The 9677-nt window shown below is 44.8% G+C and overlaps 1 protein-coding gene across 1 annotated transcript; it reads left to right on the top strand.

Moving 5' to 3' along the window:
• The first annotated feature begins 821 nt into the window (after positions 1-821).
• On the top strand, positions 822-3587 carry LOC124696032 (lipase 1-like). Its single transcript, XM_047228822.1, has 4 exons — positions 822-1499; positions 2976-3065; positions 3178-3245; positions 3358-3587. The coding sequence occupies exons 1-4, from the start codon at positions 822-824 to the stop codon at positions 3509-3511; spliced, it is 990 nt and encodes a 329-aa protein (XP_047084778.1). The 3' UTR covers positions 3512-3587.
• The last annotated feature ends 6090 nt before the right edge of the window (positions 3588-9677 follow it).

Here is a 9677-nt window from a genome sequence, read left to right as displayed (position 1 = left end):
GACCCTCCTCCTTGAGGGCCTAGCAAACTGAGTGGTTGCAGGATCGAATGATCTACTGCTATCCGCCATATGGGGAGTCTCACATACTACTACATCATGGATCAAGCATAATGATTAAACAAATTATACATAACATTTAATGTACCAAACATGATTGTTACTATGGAAGTGGAAATTGGGTGAAATCATGGACAAATAATTTGAGCGATCACGGTTCCAACAAAAGGATATGAACCAAATGGTTATTGACATTTTCTTGACAAACTCATGTATTTACACCAACCCATGCATGGTCAAACGAAGAATCCATGATTATTTCTCGTATCAAGAATAAGACACACGTTTGTAGTTTTTGTTTTTGAGAAAAAACTGGCAGTGCAATTTTTCAATGAACTGCAGAGGAGACGAAGACTGGCAGTGCAACTTGTCAATGAAATACACAAATCTTGAAGAGTGGATGGGAAGTTTTTTGATAGCTTGTGTTGTATATTCATGGGTTGTCAACATCAGTACAGCATCAACCCTCGGTCAAAATAAGTTTGCCGCCCCCAATGAGAACACCATACTAGCTAGGCGACATTTTCTTAGTTGCACTTAATTATGATACTGCTATATTTCCTTTTCTAACTTGGAAGAAGGTACATTTGGTGTTCAACAACCCTTCTTCCTTTGCAAACTCGGAATGCTGTGTACACTCCATTTGTCCTACCAGCAACTGGTCTCCTTCATTTAAGCTAAGCTCCCCCCCGCCAACTCGTCGCTTGGATTTCACTCACTTTCCATGCACAGTTGGACACCAAGAAGCACCACCAGCTAGAGCCATGGGGGCAAGCCTAAGCCTCGTGCCGCTCATCGACTACTTCACCCGCCGCGAGTTCCTCGCTGCCGGCCTCCGCCCCCACTCCGTCACGCTCCCCTACGACGGCGGCGACGGCAAGTCGTCGTCGACCTGCACCGTGCACTACTGGGCCCCGCCGGGCGAGCCGAAGCTCCCGCCTTTGCTGCTTATTCACGGCTTTGGCCCTCAGGCCACTTGGCAGTGGCGCTGCCAGGTGGGTCCATTGTCCCGCCAATTCCATATCATCGTCCCAGACCTGCTCGGCTTCGGCGGCAGCTCGTGGGACTACCCCACGGCGCCACCGCCGTCAGAGGCCACCCAGGCGGCTGCTCTCGCGGCGCTGCTGGACTCAGTGGAGGGGCTGAAGAGCAAGCGCGTGGCCGTAGCGGGGACGAGCTACGGCGGGTTCGTGGCGTACTGGCTAGCGCGCGCGGCGGGGCCCGGGAGAGTCGGCCCCGTGGTGATCGCGAGCTCGGACGTGCTCAAGACGGCGGCCGACGACCGCGAGTTCCTGAAGAGGGCCGGCGAAGAGTGGGGCGCCGTGCACGAGCTGCTTCTTCCAGCCGAGCCCGCCGCCATGAGGAGGGTGATGCAGATGGCAGCGCACCGCGCGCCGCCGGTGATGATGTCGCCGGACTTCGTCCTCCGGGACTTCATCCAGGTGCGTATCACTCTGGACTGCTTCCACGTTCGACTTCTCCTTTGTTTTGTCCTGAAGAAAAAGTAACGAAGGGTCAAGTCAACAAGGTCAGTCGACGTATCACTACACAACACATAGCTCTGTATTTTTTCTTGGGTTGCTGCAACGTGAACAGTGCTGAATCAAACTGTTACAGTATTTTTTTTTTTGGCTCAAGTCAACGAGGTCAGTAGATAAACTTTCATATTGATCTAAAAGATTAAGGAGACCATCTTGGATTGGTAGTACAGTATTTTAGAGAACAACAATGATATATCTGGGTGTTCCTTCTAATCTACGTTTTTCATAAGCGATGGTTGTAGCTCTCCTACGCTGATTTTTTTTTTAGATTTTAGCATGAGAACTTTTCATCTATCCCCGTGCCCGGACTTCAACCCCGCATGTCTCAGGCGCTAGTCCATTGTGCAAACTATCAATGTGCGTGGGCTTCATATCAGCGTGCCTCAGGTGCTTGTTGTCTGTTAGCAGCTAACTAATGATTATGGTTGTCAGTATCACGATACAGGTCCTAGTATCTTACGATACTAAGATCTTACCGGACTGAAACGATATGTATTATAATGTGTATCCTAATAGGGTGGTATCGTTGTGAAAATGTGATATCATGCCTTGAATCGATAGTATCCCGATACTTCTTCGAGAGGTGATACCACACATAAGTTAAAAATAATCAAAGAATTAGTTAACATGTTGAAATAGCCTTATAAGCATGTAATCGTTTTATTGTTTTCCGATGTGGAATAAATATACTATTTTCCACCTCTGCATCCCTCATGTGGCTTTGGGTTACATTCTTTAAGTCTAAAATACGATATACCGCTCCTTTACAAGAACAGTTGCCATATTATTCGCGTAAGGGAGTGGTAGTGTTGCTTTAAGTCCACGTAGTATCCTTTTCAAGAAATATATGCCAGGTAATAATTTTATTTTAATGATTTTTTAAAAATAGAAATATCATAGTATCGTGATACTATGATACGATCCTACAATACAGTAATGTTGACGGAAAAACAATACTGCTTAGTATCTCGACACTGAAAACCTTGCTAACGATAACAATTGGCTTTCTGATTTCCTTTTTCTTTATAAAAAAAAGCCACGGTCCACGCGAAGGGGACCACCAATGCAAAAGTGCGTACAAGATTAATTTAACATTTATTTTTCTATCTATACGTGATATAATACGGTATCTACCTATGATACCACTATACTCTCCCTCATCATTAATTATGGTGATACGTTAGCTTTTTGCATGCATAAAATGCATGATACTACCTATGATACTTATATTGTGAGTAGTCTTATTCGTCAGAGGCCTGACCTACAATTTCAGCTGTGCTTTTCTGTCGTAAAGATAGCAGTACAGATACTAGATCTAAACCACTATACTATCTGTATTAGATGCTGAATCATATGGTATTCGTTGTCTCCTGTCAGAAACTCTACACGAATAGGGAACAACTTAGCCATGTTTTCAAGGGGATCACGGTCGGCACGGACAAGTTCCAAGTAACACCGCTATTTCAGGTCTGTATCTGTGTATGTATATGCTGATCAAATATTTATTTCACCCAACACGTTCACTGAAACGCTCTGCCACAGCTAACCTTGTCACCACGTTGTTTGTATGGCTACACAGGAGGTGCTAATTGTCTGGGGAGAGCATGACCAATTGTTCCCGGTGGAGAAGGCTTTTGCAATTCAGAGGTATAACTTGTCACAAGCATGAACTTTGAGTCGTCTTACGGTGTGCGCTCGTGTAGGTTGTTGACGAACAGACGGTCTCCGTTTGTATTGACTTTGTCAACTCTGCTTGCAGGGCTTTGGATGGGAAAGCAAGAGTGGAGATCATGAAGGAAACAGGCCATGCTCCACAGCTTGAGGACCCGGCCCGGTTCAACGAGATCGTGCTGGACTTCTTGCTGGCTGCCGACAAGCATGCAGAACCTTCCATCAAAGGTAGCTCTCTATGAGTTGCGCAGCTACTTGCATTGTCCACTACACCATTGTTTGTAATAAGACCGCTTAGCCACCTCGGCCCATTCAGAGCTACTACCTCAGTTCCATAGTATAAATGGTATTTTTTTTTTCAAAGTTAAACAGTGCGAAGTTTAACTAAGTTTGTAGAAAAAAATATCAACGAACAGCTATATAACTATATGATGAAAATATATTTCATGTTCTATCTAATATGAAATTCGCCTTGTTTTATGGAACAGAGGCAGTACCGTATAATAAATTTACACTAAATTATTTTGACAACACTAATCAATATAAATATCTGCACATTGTTTCCCTTTTAGCCGTGTGTCAGTGTCACTGCGTAAGGTGAGGTAGCTCGGAGTTATTTGATCTAAGAGCATCTCCAGCCGTGTTTCCCAAAGCGTCTACTAAAGCAATTTGGGGCGCGCCGGACCAAAAAAACGTTCCAGTCGCGTCTCCCAAACCCGAATTTTGTCCGACGTGCCCCGATACGGTGTCCGGCGCCCCGAGCCCGTCCCCGTCCCACAAGGGACACTCCGGGGACGCCAGCCACACCGAAAAGTGAGGCGGGGAGTGGCGGGGCCGATCCGTCAGCGGCACAATAAATTTTAACCTAACCGTTGCCTACCTCGCGACGGAAGTTATTGGCTTTGCAGCGACGGTGCAGTTCCCGCAGAGGCGCAGCGACGCGTCCCGTCGCGCCTAGCTCTGCGTGCCGGCGTTAATGAGCGCCACCGCTCCTCCGCCTCCCTCCGGCCTATAAAAGGGCCGCCTCTCATCGTTCCTCTCACACACAAACCCTAGCGCCTCTCTCCCAAACCCTAGCCGCCACCATCTCAACAAGACTCGATGCTATGTCTGGTAGAGGCGGAGGCAGACCTCGTGGCCGTTGTCGTGGTCGTGGTCGTGGCCGCGGCAGAGCTGAACGCTCGCCGTCGCTTCCCACGCCGTCGGCTTCGTCGTCGGAGATGGACGTGGAGCCGGACGTGCTGTTCGAGTTCGTCCTCGTCCTCAAGGGCGACCCGCGCGGCATCCAGAGGCTTCCGGACTCCTTCGCCGACTACGTCACCGGCGACGACGGCCCGCGAACGATGCATCTGCGGGAGGCTGCGTGCGACTACTACAGGTGGATCGTCGACGTGATCTACGACGCACGCGACAACATGTACCTCAACATCGGCTGGGAGAAGTTCGCGTGGCACCACAGCCTTGAAGCCGGCTTCATCCTCCTGTTCTCCTACTTCGGCGACAGGGACATCAGCGTCAAGGTCTTCGACGAGACGCGCTCCCGCCGGGACTACCACGGCGACAGCACCGACGAGGAGGACGACTGATGATGCAGAGTGTTGTTTCTTCGCAGCGAACACGTGCACGGAAGTTTCTGGATGTTCACCTCATCGGTAGAACCAACAAGGGCACCATCCTTCCGCTGGATTTTCCAGTTTGGGTGACTGGGTGTGCCCTCGAGTGTTCTTTCTTAGCAGCGAACACGGGAAACCTTCGATGCACGGCCTAGTTAGGTTTATTTTTTTGCAAAATTTTATATTTGTGTTCACCATGGTTCAAACTATGTATTAGTTTGTGGAAAACCATGTTCCAAATTGTGTCTTCCTGTAAACCACGTTCCCAATTATGTATTAGTTTGTGGAAATTGAAATAAAAATGTCAAAAAAAGTATTTTAAATGTTTGGGGGAGGCGTTTGGGGGACGCGGCTGGGGAGCGACGTCCCCCAAAGGCGGCACGAACAAAACACGTCCCCCAAACGCTCAATCCGGCGCGGTTTGAGGGACGCTTTAGAAGACGCGGCTGGAGATGCTCTAAAGGGTCTTTTTAGAACTCTAAACCGCCTATGCTTCCTCTAAATACTTTAAAAATTTATTGGTCTCCCTTGATCAGCGACGCCTGAAATTGTTCAAGCTCTGCTACAGCAGTTCCAAGATGTGTTCGAAGAACCAACTGGGTTACCTCCCCCACATAAGACTCCCTTGATTCCGGGTGCCTAGCCCTTTTCCATACGTCCTTATCGCCATTCACCTGCACTGAAAGATGAGACCCCAAGACAGATTATGGAGTTGTTGTGAAGTGGAGTAACTTGTTATTTATTGCGGCGTTTCAAATATTTAAAATTTAATAATCATAGATCAGATAGGGTTGAGACATGTATCAACCATCGAAAAATAAAAAAGCAACATGAAACTCGGAAAACCAAAACTGATCATGGGTGCATATGCACCTGGTATGTATAAAACATATTTCAAAAAGTAAAAAAATTTAGGAAAAAAATTTAGCATGTAGAGGGACATGTTCTATGTGTACACATAAAGTTTCACGTAAAACCAACAATTTTTGTACCATGTGTAAAAAAGACAAATACTGCCTCGAGAAATAGACTATTTTAACACCAAAAATTTGTCTTTTTAGTACAGGGCACAAAACATATCGGTTTTTGCTGAAACAACTTTGTGAACATGTAACATGTCAAGGTATACACGAGGCATTTTTGTTTTTATTTTTTTAACATTTGGAAATATGTTTAATATGCATTTCAAATAAAGGGTGCATATGCACCCGGGTGCAGAAACAACCTGTCCCATGAAACTATCCATTTTGCATTTTGCAGCCTACTAATATAAGGCAATCCAGTAGCGACCCGGACGTTTGGAACCAGGCTACGCGCGAGGTCTAAATCAGGAGCATCAATGTGTGCTATTAGATTCACACTTAATATAGCAGCTAATTAATACATTTGCTTTACCTTTTATATACCAATTGAATACGAGATGAAATACGGCAAGTGGTAAGGCAAAATGTCAGAGTAGTTAATACTAGGAAACAAAAATTGTCAGAGTTGCTGAATTGATTCCCATCTATGCGAAGGAGAAAATGGAAGATTCAACTATCAGACTGAATTAGTGAAAGAGATTACTTGCAAAACAGCAGCATAATTAGCATACTACAGATGTAAACAAGAGATTATGGAATGACATTATTTTTCCAGACGGGAGCATTCGACCAACTGAAAATGCAAGAACTAAAAAATTGTTGCTAATCTACAGATTAATGAATATGCGCTGCTTCTTCACAATGGGATTCATTGATTATTCAGAGTTCGTAAAACACTTGCTAAGCTGCTGCTAGCTAATTAGATGCAAGAAGTAAGCCACAAATACAAGTATGAGAACATTCCACGCAAACAGTAAGCCACAGTCCACAACTCTGCATAGTTTTCCATCAAATACTTCATAATTTTCAATTACAATCCATAGTGGCTTCACAATCGTTCATTGCACTGCACTGATATTTCAGAACCATACAGGAAAATTAGATGAATTCAAGTCCACGAAATCAAACAGAAAGAATTTAAGAATGCAACAAGAAGGAACCACAAAGCGGATCAATTTGAGATCTGCAACCTCACCTAACAAAATAATCCCCAAATCCAACAAACTGATTTGTGGATCAAGCGAGATTCAGAACGAGAGAGAAATTGAATCCTAAATCGGGCTGCTTCCTCGGTGGTCGAGGAGTTGCGGCTCACCTTGACGGCCGCTGCGCCCCGCCGAAGGCCTCCGCCACCGAGGTCGAGGTCGCGCGTGCCGGTGAGCTCGGGGTCTAGGTCGCGCGTGCCGGTGAGCTCGGGGTCGAGGTCGCGTGTTCCTCCGGTGGCTCTCGTCGATGAGGCCGATGTGCGGCTGGGCACCAGGAGGAACGCCGGCCAGGGGTACCCGCGGTCTGGGCGCTGGTGGAGGCTCCGTACGGCGGCGGGACTGGGAAGAAGCTCCCATGGAAGGTTAGGGAGGCTCCGGCGGCCAGGGTCGGAGGCGGGGGTAGGAATGGCGCGCCGTCAGCCGGGGACGGATGCGGGGTAGGGAGGGCGGCGCCGGCCGCCAGCAGCCGCAGGTTGGAGGTCGGAGTAGGGAGGGCAGTGCGAGCAGGGAAGGAGGCGTGGCCGCTAGGTGAATTGATATTCGGCATTAAATTTTCACGCGTCGGTGGCCGATGAATACACATCATATACGTGATGGAAATACATACCTTGTCAGCCACGTGGCTTTCCCTGATTGGTGCGTTTTCGTCCTCGCGCGTTGCCAGGTTCCGTTGAGTATTTCCGAATCCAGTAGCCTGAAAATAGTCATGTGTAACCGTTAGCAGAAGGTTGGATTTAGTAACCATAGGCTCCCTCTAATCCATCGAGAGAAGGTAGACCCATTGTTGTATCCAATACGTAGCTCATTGGATAACCTGTTCGTTAAAAATAATGTCATTCATAAAAAGACTAACGTAAAGCTGATAGACCATTTCATATCCTAGCTCTATCATTTTTCTTCACCCCGTTCAGCCAATTACCAAATATATTAGCAATGTTAGCAGACAATGGTATATTATAAGTGAGATCAATTATACACCGAACTATTTTAGCAAAAGGACATGAAAGAAATAAGTATTGTACAGTTTCTAAAGAATCACAGAAACAACCTTTTGACACCCATTCCTATTACGTTTAGCCAAATTATCTTTAGTGATCAACACTTTATTATTAAGAAACCACATGAAGATTTTTATTTTGAGAGAAATTTTTAACTTCCATAAATATTTATGTAAGAACCTGATACGTTCAAGATACATAGATTCGACGTAAATATCTCTGAATCAGTAAGTCTCCACACAAATTTGTCCGGGTTATTGGACAGTTGCACTATCATTAACCGTTGACATAAATGTATCCATTGATTCTATTTATGATCATTGAAGGTTCTTCTAAAACCAATACTTAGTAGCGTTTGAGCTAACACATTAGCCAACGGAACATTTTTCCACTGCACTATGTTATATAAGAACGGGTATTGCTGCACTAAGAAAGTATCACCCACTCAAATATCTTCCCAAAAACGAATCGATGATACATCTCCAACTTTGAAGAAACCTGCTGAAAAAATCACTCTTAACATGCATGAGGCCCTTCCAAAAAGGGAAAATGGTAGGCTTAACTTCCACTTGAGATAACGTTTTATTCTTCAAATATTTATTATGCAATAGTTGTTGCCACATTCCCTTCTCTGTGATTAGTTTAAACAACCACTTACTAAGCAAATATTTGTTTTTCAATTCTAACATCTTAATTCCTAAGACTACTCATAGTGCAAGTAACTTCACTACTACCTCCGTTTTAAGGAATAAGACGCCCTCGTTTTACGAGCTTTTTGTTTGACCAAGAATTACTTCAAATAAATAAAGATTGCTTATATGAAATTATTATCATTAAAAAGTGCTTTTCAATACGAATCTAACGATACTATATACATATAATATAATCAAGATTTTGTTGCTCAATTTTTATGGTCAAATTTTGTCTTAGAATACGCGTGCGTCTTATTCCTTGAAACAGAGGTAGTAGTAACTAAGTGTCTAACTCATCAAATTTTCTTATGTGGCAGTGAGTTAATGAGGAGAGAAAAGGATTGAGTAATATAGCTAGTTATTGTAGCATCACACTTCCCAAGATAACAAGCTAATTAATTCATACATCTATGATACTACTTTGATTTACAAACTACTATGAAGGTGGTAACATAGAGTAGTATCATGTGCATGGTACTACTCTATGTTACTTTCCACTACGACTAGTCTAAACCTCCTTGGTCTTTGAGTTGACAGAACATATTCCACTTTGTTAAAGGGCAGCCCGGTGCATGAAGCTCCCACTTTGCGCGGGGTCTGGGAGAGGGGGGGCGGGGTCGAACCACATTGGGTCATTATACGCAGACTTCCTTGCATTTTTTGCAAGAGGCTATTTCCACGACTTGAACCTGTGGCCTCCTGGTCACAAGGCAACATCTTGTACCACTACGTCAAGGCTCTCATTCGCATATTTCACTTTGGTAATCTGTATTTTTTTCTTCGTATCATATGTTTGCCAGAAAAAACTCGATCGGAAGAAATCCAAACGTTTTCTCACCCTACTGAAATTTCAAGAAAGGAAAGCATTAACATCGGTAGACTCGTCAAAACTGAATTTATTAAAACTAAACGGTATCGGTCTCCGTAAGAGAGAAACTTGCTTCGCCAACAGCCCTTACTCGTCTCCGGTGATCCTAGTTAAGAAGAAGGACCACACATGGCGTCTTTGCATCAATTATAGGCACCTCATTGCCATG

Source organism: Lolium rigidum, chromosome 3 (genome assembly GCF_022539505.1).
Source record: "Lolium rigidum isolate FL_2022 chromosome 3, APGP_CSIRO_Lrig_0.1, whole genome shotgun sequence".
Lineage (NCBI taxonomy): Eukaryota > Viridiplantae > Streptophyta > Magnoliopsida > Poales > Poaceae > Lolium > Lolium rigidum.
Note: the sequence above shows the minus strand (reverse complement) of the source record. Positions and strands in the feature narration are given on the sequence as shown.